The 13,417-nt window shown below is 43.3% G+C and overlaps 1 protein-coding gene across 2 annotated transcripts in view; it reads right to left on the minus strand.

The window, feature by feature from the left end:
• The window catches only part of DTNBP1 (dystrobrevin binding protein 1), a 130,477-nt gene that overhangs the window by 68,798 nt on the left and 48,262 nt on the right, over positions 1-13,417 (minus strand). For both annotated transcript variants that reach the window (XM_045085045.1, XM_045085046.1), the window contains exon 6: positions 10,590-10,722. In XM_045085045.1, coding sequence (XP_044940980.1) covers positions 10,590-10,722 — 133 coding nt within the window. The remainder of the gene's footprint in view (positions 1-10,589; positions 10,723-13,417) is intronic.

A 13,417-nucleotide genomic window follows, 5' to 3' on the forward strand; every position in this document is an offset into this window, starting at 1 on the left:
CTTCCTGGCTCTGCAGCTGCTGGTGAATTCATCTCCCCGGTCCGATTTTCCTCGCTGGTAACAAGGAGAGCATGCCCCGTCAGACAGGCATTAGGAGAATTCTCTTGAGTTAATTTAGACTACGGTTTTTAAGCACAGTAAATGCTAAATAAATGTTACCGTTACCTAAGTAACCCAATCACCATAACTTAGTGTTTATCTTGAAGATGGTGAGGAGTCTTAATCATAACTGTATTTTAGGGGGGGTAAAAAAAAGCAAGGACAGTAACGTAAGTGGTTGGGGGACATGATTTCCGACGGGAAGATTAATGAGGGGGCTGTCACCGGAACTGAGGCTGCACACGACTGAGCTAGAAAGGACCCGTGAGGACAGAAAGGCGAGAACAGATTCAAGGATACGGGACTGGCCCGGACTGGGAACGGAGCGGAGCCGGCAGGCTGGGGGGAAGGGACAGGGATTATGGCGACTCCCACGTTTGTGGAATGGGTAGATCTGTAGACGGCAGGGCCTTCCTGAGACAAGGAAAGGTCAAGTGTGGCTGTGGAGTGTAATTTGGGGCAGGCGTCTGTTGAGATGTCCAAGTAAGGCTGTCCAGATGGCAGCTGATTCTGTGGGCAGAAGACAGACCCGAACCGAAGGCAGTGATTTGATCGTGGTCACCACATGGGGGGCGGGTGAGCCAAGGAGAGGGCAGGACTGCTGCGGGAGGCTATGCAGAATGGGAGGAGGCGACGGCCAAGAGAATACCAACATTCAAGCGCCTCTGAAGGAAACCGAAAGGATGCTAGTATTGTAGAAGTCAAGAATGGACAGCTTCAAGAAGTCAGATAAATAGGGATTTACAGGTCAATGGACTCGGTTCCCTAAAAACTAAGGAAAAAAAAATACAAATTAAACATTCAAAGTACATCATAGATTGTGTCTCTATTATGGTCTTCATGTTATACAATGTTTATTCAATTTTCTTTCTCTACCAATATTTTGACTTTAGTGTGCCAAGCATCTTGTCCATTCATTTGAATGAATGAATCTTCTTAAAAGTTTGCTTATAGGGTAAATATTGTTTGAACTTTCCTTGAGTCGGTCCAATTTTATTTCATAATTTTACGGGATGCTTTGTTTTTAAAACCATATAAAAGCACAGAATACTGGTATCAAGCGATAAATTCTCATCTGAGTTCATCCTCGAGAGTTATGTATTATCAGCTTCTATTTTCTCCTCCTCTAAGAAGTAATGTGCTGCTCACTATGACAGTAAAGCACTTCTCTGCCATCAGTATAATGAGAAGAATTCATCATGAACAAAACATGCCATGGAACTTCCAGAGAGAAAGGAAAGCGTTGCTCACTTTGGGGGAGAATGTCCTTTGAAATCCAGGATCAAACCTCTCCAGTAGCTAACGACTGAATGTCCTCTGAAACACGGATGGTGCCAATTTTCTGAGCCAGAACAAAGACCGGAAATGGCAGAACGCAGGTAGGAAGCGAGACCACAGAGAGACGGGGCCAATATAGCCACGCTAGAGCGCACCGCCCTGGAGGAACGCGTGTGGGAGAGGAGGAGCACTCCCTTTCTTGTTGCTGCCTTTGCGATGATTTCTCCGGCCACTGACCATAGGGCGAGCAGGTAGGACAGGCTGCTGAGCAGGTCTCTGCCTGTCCCATCTCTAGAATCCACCAAGAATGTCGGAGGAGCAAAGCAGAGGGTCGTGCCATGTTTTGGCCATGCTCACCTGAAGACTACAGTAACCGGTTGCCTACTTTAGAAAGCAACTCAGAAAAAAGAGCAACAAATTCCAAAACGGTATCAGGCCATGTAAGATGGAAATTACGATCCCGAATTTAACAAGCTGATTCGAGAACACTGACAGTTATTACATGCTCTGTAAATGACTACGCAGAAGCTATAACCAATCTATCTTCAGAAAAAGGATAATCTTTTTTTTTTTGTAAACCCAGGATAATCATAATTATGTTTGTCCGAATTTCAGTAAACCTTTCTCAAGGTTGCTATATTTTTAAGTCTTGACCACTTTCAAATGTAAATATACATTTTACGTGTTTACTGTCTCTGTCCAAACAAACATCTTGATGAGCATACAGAACCACATTTACACAACTGGAAGAAAAAGTTTGGGAAAAGAGTACTGTAAACCAACCAGAGAAATACTATTTTTAAAGCAGCAAGACGGAACATGCGTTTTTAATGTTGATGGCAAACAGATACTCGTTGTTCAAAATAAAGCTTGAAGAACTTAAATATCAGTCCTGAACTATATTTACTGTCAACCCGAGGATCTAATAACCTGTGAAAATATTCTAGCTACATCTGTTCTTGTGACTATGTATAAAGTCTGAAACTGTCAAGATTTATTCTCTGACACTTCAGAATAGGAATCTGTTGGATTCCCTGCCAACTCATAAGCTTAGATTTCATTTTGAAAGAAGATGTAAGATCTGATTACAAATTCATGAACCCCATAAATTCACAGCCTCCTAGCAAGAGGTCACTGGCTTAGCAGGTGTGATTACTATAGCGTAATAAATACAATAATTTACTATCAGTTAACCACCTGGGAACCACCTAAAACTAGCATCTAATAGAGAAGGAGGAAGTAAAATGTAGAAAAATGGAGAAACAGGTTTGGGCCTTTTTTCATCATCCATGTGTCCACTTAATATTTTGAACTTAGAGAGTAGTTTCAATAACTGGTTTTAGTGTCCTTGTCTGCTAATGCTAACACCCATACCAGTTCTGAGTTGCTTTTGATTGACTGGTTATCTCCATGTTTGCTGAGTTATGTTTTTTTTTTTTAATTTTTTATTTTTTATAAACATATATTTTTATCCCCAGGGGTACAGGTCTCTGAATCACCACTTCACAGCACTCACCATATTGCTGAGTAATCTTTAATCAGATGCTACACATCGTGATTTATCTTTTGGGTGCTAGATATTCATGTCCTCCTCCTACAAATATTCTTGAGCTCTGTTTTGGGAGTTAATTTCCTTGGAAACAATCTGGTCCTTTTGATGACTGCTTTTATGATTTGTTAAACAGGTCTGGAGCAGGACTCGTCTCGGGCTAATTATACCCCCTACTGAGAGAACACTTTCCTGAGTGCTCTTCCCAGCGTCCCATGAATTACAACATTTTCCAGGAGGGCTGTTGAGAACAGGCACAGCGTAAGCAACAGCAACTGTTAGCTTTGCCTTCCCCCCCTCCTGCCTCTGGGAGTCTCCTCACGTGCATTAGGAACACGCTGCTGGATATTGAAGGGGAACCCTTGGCGGATTTCCGGGATCCTCTCTGTGCAGCCCTCTCCTCTCTAGCACCGTGTCCTATAAACCCTGGCTGCCTCGGACTCCCGGACTCCCAGCTCTGTTTCTTCGACTCAGAATGTGCCAGGCTCTTCCTGGGTCCCCCGCCCTGCTCTGTAGCCTGGAAATTCTCTCGAGGCAGAATGAAGGGGCAAGAAAAGGTTTCACTGCACCTGTTTCCTGTCCATCAAGGATCACTTCTCTTCTCTGCCTCATGTCCAGGGTCATAAGAAGCATTGTTTTGTCTGCTTTGGGGCTGTATCAGGTGGGAAAGTAAATCTGGTCCCTAATACTCCATCCTGGGTAGATACGTCCACGCCCTTTTTGTCAGAGCACTGCCTGAGGAACGTCCTCCTGATCCACTTTCCATTCCGAACCAGACTCTGCTGCAAAACCTCAGAAACTGGTTGTCCACCTTCTGCCCAACTCCTCCGGATGAGGTACTCAGGACCTTCTCCTCTGGTTCCAGAACCATCTTCACCCTGTAGAATGCCACTGGTTTCCTCTGTTCTATTTTCAGCAAAGCCAGGCCTGTGTGCTACACTCCTGCCAAGCCTCCCGCCACCACCATCCCCAACTTTCAGGTATGGGAAATACAGCTCAGACCTGAGGCCCACTCCTTTTCTAGGTTAGTTTGGATGGTCATTTCTGGAAGTTCAGGAGCTTAGCAGATTATTCTCTGGAACATGAACTGGTCAACTTCTACTAAAGGTATGTCATACCATCTCAAATAAATCTCTTACACTCAGCTTCGAAGATTTCTGAAACTTCGTCTGCAGTCTACGTGTTACCAAAGAACAAAGAGAAAGCACAGTTTCTTAGCATTACCTGTCACACAGAAAGTAAAAGGAGTAACTTTCTCAAGATATGCGTGATCACTAGACCTCAACAGAAGCAGTGACCCTCCCCCACCCGACCCAACAAGAGTTTCTAAGAGATAAACCCAGTTCCAAAGTCTGAACCAGTGAAAAAAATGTTTTGTATGTCGCTGAGCAGATTTCAAGGCCAACAGAGGACTGTGAAAATTATGAGTCATTTATAATTAAGTGGAATCACTAAAATCACTGTCTTCTTCAAGATGCAGCTATTTTCAGAGAAATTCTGACAGTATGCTGCACGCTGAAGAAAACAAAGGATCCCGAAATTTGGAAATAAGAAATATTTTAATAAAGTTACACACTTACGTATGGTTTTAAGGATAATTACTGTGAAAGGATCTTAGTAAGCATGCTAAGGAACATAACGGTGGAAAGATGAAAAATTCAGAAGGCTGGGATTCTCCAGTTCTCCATTCTCTCACAGGGCTCATGATTCAGTTTTTGTTTTTGTGTTTTTTTTTTTTTTAAGATTTTATCTATTTATTTGACAGAGAGAGATAGAGCAAGCAGGGGGAGCAGCAGGCAGAGGCAGAGGGAGAAGCAGGCTCCCCACTGAGCAGGGAGCCCGATGCGGGGCTCGATCCCAGGACCCTGGGATCATGACCTGAACCATGGCAGATGCTTCACCAACTGGTGGTGGTTCACCAAGCACCCAGGTGCCCCATGACTCAGGCTTTTTGTCCCTCTTCTTCCTTCTGCGTGGAACTGTGTCATGCTAGATCCGTACATGGCTGCCCTCCCATTCAGGTCCTGGCTCTCGTGGACTTTCTCAGAAGGCCCTTCCCCGCTCACCCTGATGATAGCAGCTTCCTGCACCACCTTACCACGAGAACATTACCCTGTTTTATTTTCTTCAAATCCTACATAATCACCAGAAATTATACTTTATTACAGGAGCACCTGCGTGGCATAGTCAGCTAAACATCCGACTCTTGGTTTGGCTCAGGTCCTGCTAGCAGAGTCATGAGGTCGGACTCTATGCCCAGTGTGAATTCGACTTGGGATCCTCTCTCTCCCTCTGCCCCCTACTCGTTCTCTCTAAAATAAGTGAATAAATCTTTAAAAAGAAAGAAAAGAAATTATACTTTGTTACACATATGTAACCCCCCTTTTCTCTCAAATAAATAAATAAATAAATAAATCTCAAGGGGGGGGGGCCATCCAGGCGCCCCAGCGTGCAGAAGTTTTAACACACACACACACACACACACACACACACACACACCCTAGCCAATCTTTTGTTACCAATCTTTTGTTATCTTCTTTAGAGCAAGAAAAGTCATCAGTTCAGATTGTAGGGCATCTTGTTAAAAAGGAGGTTTATTTTTAAGAAAGTCTTCCCTGTGCAATCAAATAATTTGGGGAACCAGTATTTGAAAATTTTTCAGATGGTGCTATACAGAGAATACCAAGTCATGGCATTTTAACATGTATTACACACAGACTGGTTTGGGAACAAGCAAGCTGTGAGGGTCAAACAAATTTCTTTACTACAGGAATTCCCAGCACTCTGAAGGCACTGACATGTCCTACAAAACTCCACGAGGCAAATATAGGATGGAGTGCTTTTGGAACTTACGTGATCATAGAAGGTTTTGTCAGTGGCAATGCTTCTCAGTCTATTTTTTTTTTTAAAGATTTTATTTATTTATTTATTTATCAGAGGGAGAGAGAGCGAGCACGAGCAGGCAGAGGCAGAGAGAGAAGGCTCTCCGCTGAGCAAGGAGCCAAAAGCGGAACTCGATCCCAAGACCCTGGGATCATGACCCGAGCCAAAGGCAGTAGCTTAACAGACTGAGCCACCCAGGCGTCCTTCTAGAGTGTTTTTAAATTCAGTTTCTGTATTTATCAAAATGACACACGTACATTCCTTAAGTCAACTAGTGCCCACACGCTTTATCCATGAGGAGGATCAGAGTTCCCTCCCCAGCTCTCTCCACCTTCCTGCCCTGCTTTTCACAAGAAACTACATTCCATTCTTTTGGCTATTTCTGGTATTTACTTCCATTTTTTCTAAACAGTATGCCAACAGCGATATTCATTTTTTTCTATTTTAAATACCACATATTGATCTCCTGCTGTGGAAGCCCGAGGTGAGCTTTCTTCAATCCCTCCCTCATGGTCTACAAGCTTCTCCAACTTTCCAGTAAGTTAATCAGAATTGCAGCCCAACTCCACATTAGCTATTACAGAGTCCTATACATACTGTCTGTAACGGAGTCATACAGTGTTTTCTTTCTCTTCTGGTGAAACTGTGTTCTCCCTTAGTGTTAACAGTTGCTGTGTTTGGCCCATTTTACCTATCACTAAAGACTTGCCATCAGAGCTTATAAAACTCTGAATACGATCAAGCTTATCAGACAACCCATTAGTTTCATTTTTTCCCCTTGAACATTGCTCTTGGAATCCTCCAGAAGGTCTTCCTTCTCCAGTCTGGATCGCTCACTGGACCTCTTCAGACTTCTCTTTGCCATCCTGCTGAGCATTCCCGCTGTTTCTCTTCCGCACTGGCTGGATTCTCACTGCAATTCAGTCTCCGTCCGTTCTTCCTTCTCCCTGGTTTACTCCCTTGCGGGTGGAGCATATCCACCCACGGCTTCCTGGCTTCCTGATACGGTGTGCGCAGGAGCGAAATTGGAGCCCCGTACGCCTGGAAACGACCATTTCCTCCCACTTGATGAAAATGTTGCTCAGCAAATGTAAAGTGAATCACTCCCCAGCTCTAGAACCATTCTCAAGTTCCTTTTGATTCCTGATCCTTAATATGAAGATTTTTCTGAAGACTCTTATGACCTCTATTCCTAGTGTAGTGAAATTTATAAAAATATGCATTGATAATGGATTTTTCCCACTCATTTTGTCAGGTACTTGGTGGGCCCTTTCAAACTTATTCATATCACTCAGTTCTGAACCATTATCTTGCATTAGTCCTTTAATAGATTTGTCTTTCTCCCCCTTTCTGAAGCTTCTAGTAGTCAGATATGGGACTCAGGAATGAATTCTGCAATTTTCTCAACATTCTTAGCTTTTCTTATCTTTGTGCTTTCTTACATAGAGGCCAAACCTGATCTCCCAATACTTCAGCTGAAGTTTATTACTTCTGCTGTCATGTTTTATTTCTGAGAGCTCTTTCTTGTCTCTTACTATTCCTTTTCTGTAGCATCCTGTTCATGTCTCATAAATGCAAAATGGTCTCTTAGAAGGTGGCCTCATACACCTGAGGCTATTAATTATGATTTTTGTTTGTAAGTTTCCTTTTGTTCCCCTTACAGTCTCTCATTTGTCTGGGTGCTTTTTAAAATTATTATTAGTTTGTTTATTTTCTATTTATTTTGGCCTCTTTTACTCTGGAAGCTTTCCTCCATGGGCTATTACTTCCCAGCTGCCCCTTCCTATTTAAGAGTGAGGCACCATGAAGCTTATTAGAAATCACACACACCAGTGTGGAGCTCAGCATGGGGATGGGGGTGCTACGAAGCAGACCCCACTCTTTCATCAGGGCACTCCCCCAAAGGTCCATATGGGCAGGTCTTTTCTCTTGGGCTGCTCAATTTCTCAGATGAGCCCTCCAATAATCTGCACAGGGGGTGTAAGACTGGCTGTCAGACTTCTGTGAGCCAGTGAGGACAGAGGCCGAAATAGCCCTACTGTGTGATATGCAGACTCTCACTGAACCCTGCTGTTTTCAATATCAGTTAACCATTAAACAACACAGGTTTGAATGGCATGGGTCCACGTATCCACAGATTTTTCTTTGATAAACACAATATAATACTATAAATGTATTTTCCCCTATGATTTTCTTAGTAATATTTTTTTCTGAAGCTTATTGTAAGCTAACAGTACATGAAATATACAAAGTATGTGTTGATCAACTGTTTACGTTATTGGTAAGGCTTAGCGACCACACTGGTAACCAACAGAGCCAGGACTTGGGTCTTTTGAGTTTAAAAACACACTCTACTACTAAGAGATAATTCTATCTCTTAAAAGACAAATCCTATGTCATTTAAATTACATGAAACGTATTAAGACCCATTCAGTACAAATTTTGACTTTCACTTAAATTACAGGCAGTTCTGCTCTCCAAATACTAAAAGTAATTTTCATTTTATAACATATAAGTTATAATGCATTAATTAAAATACATTTAAGTCACTGGGTGAAAGTGAAGAAAAGAAAGATATAAAACCTCATAGTTCCAAATCCTATTACTCTTTTCTATCTAATCAGGTTATAAACATCTGAAATTGAATTTTACATACTAAAGTACCAGATACCCTTTTTCAAATAATCAATATTAACACATATGGAATAGAAAAACCACGATACTCATATGATTCCTGTGTTCAACTAGCGGAACAACGTAACTGGTACAAATACAGAATACCCCTCAGTCCAGCTGTACACGTTCTCATACAGGTCAGCCAGTGCAGGCCAAGGGACACAGCATTCACCCTGTGCTGAGCGCTATTCTTAGCACGTTACCAACCGAATCCTTAACATAACCCTACAAGGTCCTGTACTATCTCCATTTTACAGATGAGGAAACCATGTAAGTTCTAGGGTTCACAAGACTTGTACACATGCTGCCCGATTTCCTGCAGAAGTTTCCTTTCAAAATTCTAAGCCTTCCTATTGTGCTCCTTGAAACCTATTGTTTTATAAATAAACTTCTTTACATGATTAACACTTTGACAACAGACTATTTCCCTACTTTTTCATTTAAAATTACAGACAAGCCAAACCATCTCTAACTTGACATCTTGAACTCTGGTATCTTGGGTTGTTCTCTTCTCTTCTGGAGAGGAAGTTCATCTCCTATGCCCCGTGATTGAGTCTGAAAGCCCTTGGGTCCCAGCGCTCACCCACTCATTCAGAAGTCCTATCTGTGAAAAGGACTCCATTCTTAAGGCTGCCACATACCGTCCTGTAATCTCTGTAGTCCAATGCAATTTACAGAAAGCACCTCCAGAAAAATTCCTATACTTATAAACTTCTCCAAGCAATTTTACCCACAGCCCCCGTGGGGCTCCTTTCAAAGCTCTTCTGTGTAGAGCCTGCCCACCACCCCATCTCACCCCCACCTGGCTGTCTCTTAAAAGGTCTCTCCCTGAACTGCCCCTGACAGAATCGCCTGGAAGGCTAGTCTACAGCAAAACCATTGGAATTAACTTGTCAATTGGGGCTGTCCTACCATGGAGCCCAGGAGTTTGCATTTGAAACACTGCCCAGGTGATTCTTCTGGCTCATTAACATCTAAGACCCAGCCCTAGGGTCTTAGACCTGGACCTGACCGAAAATTTCAGAATACTCACTTTCATCTCCACCCATCCCTTGGCATTATTCTGGAAAACTATGATGTCAGTGTGATCATCTATAATACCCACATATTAGCTTTGCTTTTTTTTTTTTTTTTGAACCTCCTGTATGCCAGCGATTAGCACTTCCTGTCCATGTCAACAACCCACTCCTCCTTGACCGCTACACCCTGGATCCAGAACAACTCAATTTGCCAATAATCTTAAAACCCACAGGGTACTCTGCCCAGCTGATCTTTCTTGCTCTCCCTCCAAATCTGTTCTTAGCCCTAAGCCCGACTCCAATCCCACAACTTCTGCTTTCTTGCACCTATCACAGACACCCCCCCCCCTTGGCTCTACTCCCTGCTCTGTGCAGGGCAGACCCTGGACTGTCTCAGCACCCTCATCAGCTACCAGGGACCCCCTGAGCCTGCCCAAGGTGGCACGTATGAACTGGGATGCTACAGCTGGTCCCATAAGCTGTCACCCCCAGGATTCTCCTCTGCATCAATTCCTATCAGCCCCGTGACAATGGTCGGGAGTATAACTAACACTTACAGAGCTGACTGGGCCTGATGGCTCTTACCTCATCTAATGCTCACAACTCTAGGAAGTGGGTACAGTATCCTCCTCACCGCCAGCCAGAGACACTGAGGCTAAGAGAGATCAAGTAATCACACAAGGCCTCACAACCAGCGTGTGACAAAGCTGAGCTTCAAACCCCACAAGCCTCTTTCCCCAGCCTGGGCTCAGGTTCCTTTTCTTCCTGCTCTAATAATAAAGGAGGAGAAAAAAAAGAAAAGGGAAAAAGCAGCTCAGGATATGCCACTTGGGAGGAAAAGAGGCCAGGGCTCCTGCAGAATTTTTGGGAGAGCTCCGCCTGCTGCTCTGTTCCCTCCACCTTTGATCCCAGCCTCATCTCCATAAAATGGCAACACACGGTGGTACCAAACCACGCAGGTATATAAAGGTCATATTCTGGAAAGCTTACAAATGAGCTTTACATGTTGCAATCTTTGTCTTTTACTGGCCTGAACTTATAAAGAACATGTAAATGAATACTGCTGACCAACTTTTCAAACTCACCTCTTATTTTTCTTGTAATTTTCCAGCTGTTGGGACTGCATATGTTTGTATCTTTCCAATTCACACTGTCCACATAAATCCTCCAGATTCAGCAGGTGGTTTTCGACTTCCTCAAAGCTAGCCTCTAAATGAGCTGGAAGTGCAGAAGGTCCAAAAAAAATAGAAAGAAACGTAAAAAGTCAGAATCTTCGATCACAGAAAAAAAAAAATGTCCAAAAGTTACAAAGTTTAAAATGTTGAAACTGTCTTGCATTTATTTAATATTCTTCATTAAGCTTTCTTTCTTTTTTTTTTTTTAAAGATTTTATTTATTAGAGAGAGATCACAACTAGGCAGAGAGGCAGGCAGAGAGAGAGGAAGGGAAGCAGGCTCCCTGCTGAGCAGAGAGCCTGATGTGGGGCTCGATCCCAGGACCCCGGGATCATGACCTGAGCCAAAGGCAGAGGCTTTAACCTGCTGAGCCACCCAGGCACCCCTTCATTAAGCTTTCTTGAAGCAAAATAAAATATATTGACCATCTTTAAGATATACTTCAAATTATATTGACTTTACTTTTATATTTCAAGCATTTGCAAATATAATTTTCAAAAATACTTTAAATATTCTACTAACCAGGGTGATGAGGAAACAGAGCATCGTGATTCATCTAATGTGATATCCTAATGATCCCATAAACCACATGTGAATAATCAATTTTCAAAGGAGAATATAGCAAATTATAATTAACACAAATTACCAAACATAATTTAAAATTTGAGATTCCAAGTGACTTGAGCAGAGCATTTGTTTTGCCCTGGCAAATGGTCCATGGCAATCTTCACAAGTCGCTGCCGAGCTGCACAGACCCGGTAAGCCCAGGGCACAGGCTGCTGGGGAAGAGCCTCAGCTCTGCCCACCAGACCACTAAGGTGTCTACTGTGTCTCTAGGCCACAGAGCTTGGCAGCTTTACTGGAACATGGAGGCCATGTTCCAGTAAAAGCCTTCATTTAAAAAGATCCAAAGACCAGGGCCGGCAGAAATTAATTCAGCACTTTGCCCAAGGTCACCCAGCGACTGAAGGGCAACTGGGAATCAAAACCAAGTCCCTCCTGCACTACAACGATTTCTGAATTGACCGGGTGTTAGTGAACGAGGACTTCCTAGTTGTAGAAGTGAGGGCTGGTTGTTTCCTCCAACAGGAGAGAAGTTTTAGAGGTCCAAGATTTTAGAGAATTCCAGCAGCACTGTGCCAGACACTGGATACAGAGATGAAAAAGACAGTCCTTGTGCCAAAGAGCTGAAAGCAGGAGAGCCCTATTTCAACGACACCACGTCCTGGCAGTGAGGCACGCAGCGCTCGGGAAACTCAGAGTGGCGCCTAACACAGAGGATGGAGGTGAGGGCAAGGTCCAGCAAGAGAAGGACCCTCGAATCTGGAAGTCACAGCCACCCAGTGGGGAAGGGACTAGGCAGCAGAGACGGAGCGAGCTAGCTGTGTAGACTTCCAGTCTCGCCTTCACACAAACAGCTAAATGAAATCACGGCGCATCTAATTCCTCCATGTGTCCACTGGATTTCCGCAGGACCGCCCAAAGCAGCTTTTGTAGCATCGGGATTAGACGCAAACTCCACAAATATCCAGGCTACCTATCCAACCTCCCTCTTCTGTTTGGTAGAACTTAGGGCTTAAAGACAGGGATTTGGGGGAAAATAAAATTTTACTGAAAAGTGAAAGCGTGAGGACCGTTTAGTACTCCTTTTCAAAAGCACTTCAGATATTGACGGGTCACCATAAGTAAACCTGTACGAGGGCTGCAAAGGGCTGACGGTCACGCAGTTCATGGCAGTTTTGAATCTATCTTCCGGGGCCACAAAAGACTTACTATATGTGAGGGCGCCTGGGTGGCTCAGTGGGTTAAGCCGCTGCCTTCGGCTCAGGTCATGATCTCAGGGTCCTGGGATCGAGTCCCGCATCGAGCTCTCTGCTCAGCAGGGAGCCTGCTTCCTCTCTCTCTCTCTCTCTCTCTCTCTCTCTCTCTGCCTGCCTCTCTGCCTACTTGTGATCTCTCTCTGTCAAAAAAATAAATAAAATCTTTAAAAAAAAAAAAAAGACTTACTATATGTGAGACGTGATCATGGAAAGCCTAACCCGAAACCATATGCAAAATCTAAATTTCAGTCCACGAGGAATTAAATCCAAGTTTTTTAATAATGACCTGAATGATACATAGAGAGTTCATGTGTGGGAAAACTGGCAAAATGATATTACTGTATTAACTGCTGTTTGCGTTATTTTGTTTTCATTGTTATTACATTAAGTGGAAAAACAAGTAGGCGCCTCAGTCTGGGAGTTAGGGCTACTGGCCCTGAAGAAGCAATGTTCAGCTCATTCTGTTATAACTAGCTTGACGGGGTCTTAAATGGCGATCATAGCTAATAGGATTATTTAAAAGGCTATTTCACTTTGATTAGTGATAAGAACTAGAATAATTAAATTTAATATGAAATCCATTTAACTCTAAGCTACTTGGTTCCTGCAGTATCATGCATGTTAAGTTGTTATCTTTAGCATACGGGGGACTGGCCAGGAGGAGGGCTTTGAAGCACGCTTGGAGACCAGCTCTGCCCCTTACAATGACCTGAGACAACTCATCAGTGACAAAAGGGCTAACAGTTCACATCCTGCAAAGCTGTCAAAAGGGTCCAATGGGGCCCAGCATATAAACACTATATACTTACATACCAATATACAAAGTGTACCTAACTTAGCACTTGACAGTAATTTATAATTAACTATTAAAAAAAATGCAGAGAAAGGGGCGCTTGGGTGGCTCAGTGGGTTAAAGCC

Source organism: Mustela putorius, unplaced genomic scaffold, assembly GCF_011764305.1.
Source record: "Mustela putorius furo isolate JIRA1106 unplaced genomic scaffold, ASM1176430v1.1 tig00000831_pilon_pilon_pilon, whole genome shotgun sequence".
Classification (NCBI taxonomy): Eukaryota; Metazoa; Chordata; class Mammalia; order Carnivora; family Mustelidae; genus Mustela; species Mustela putorius.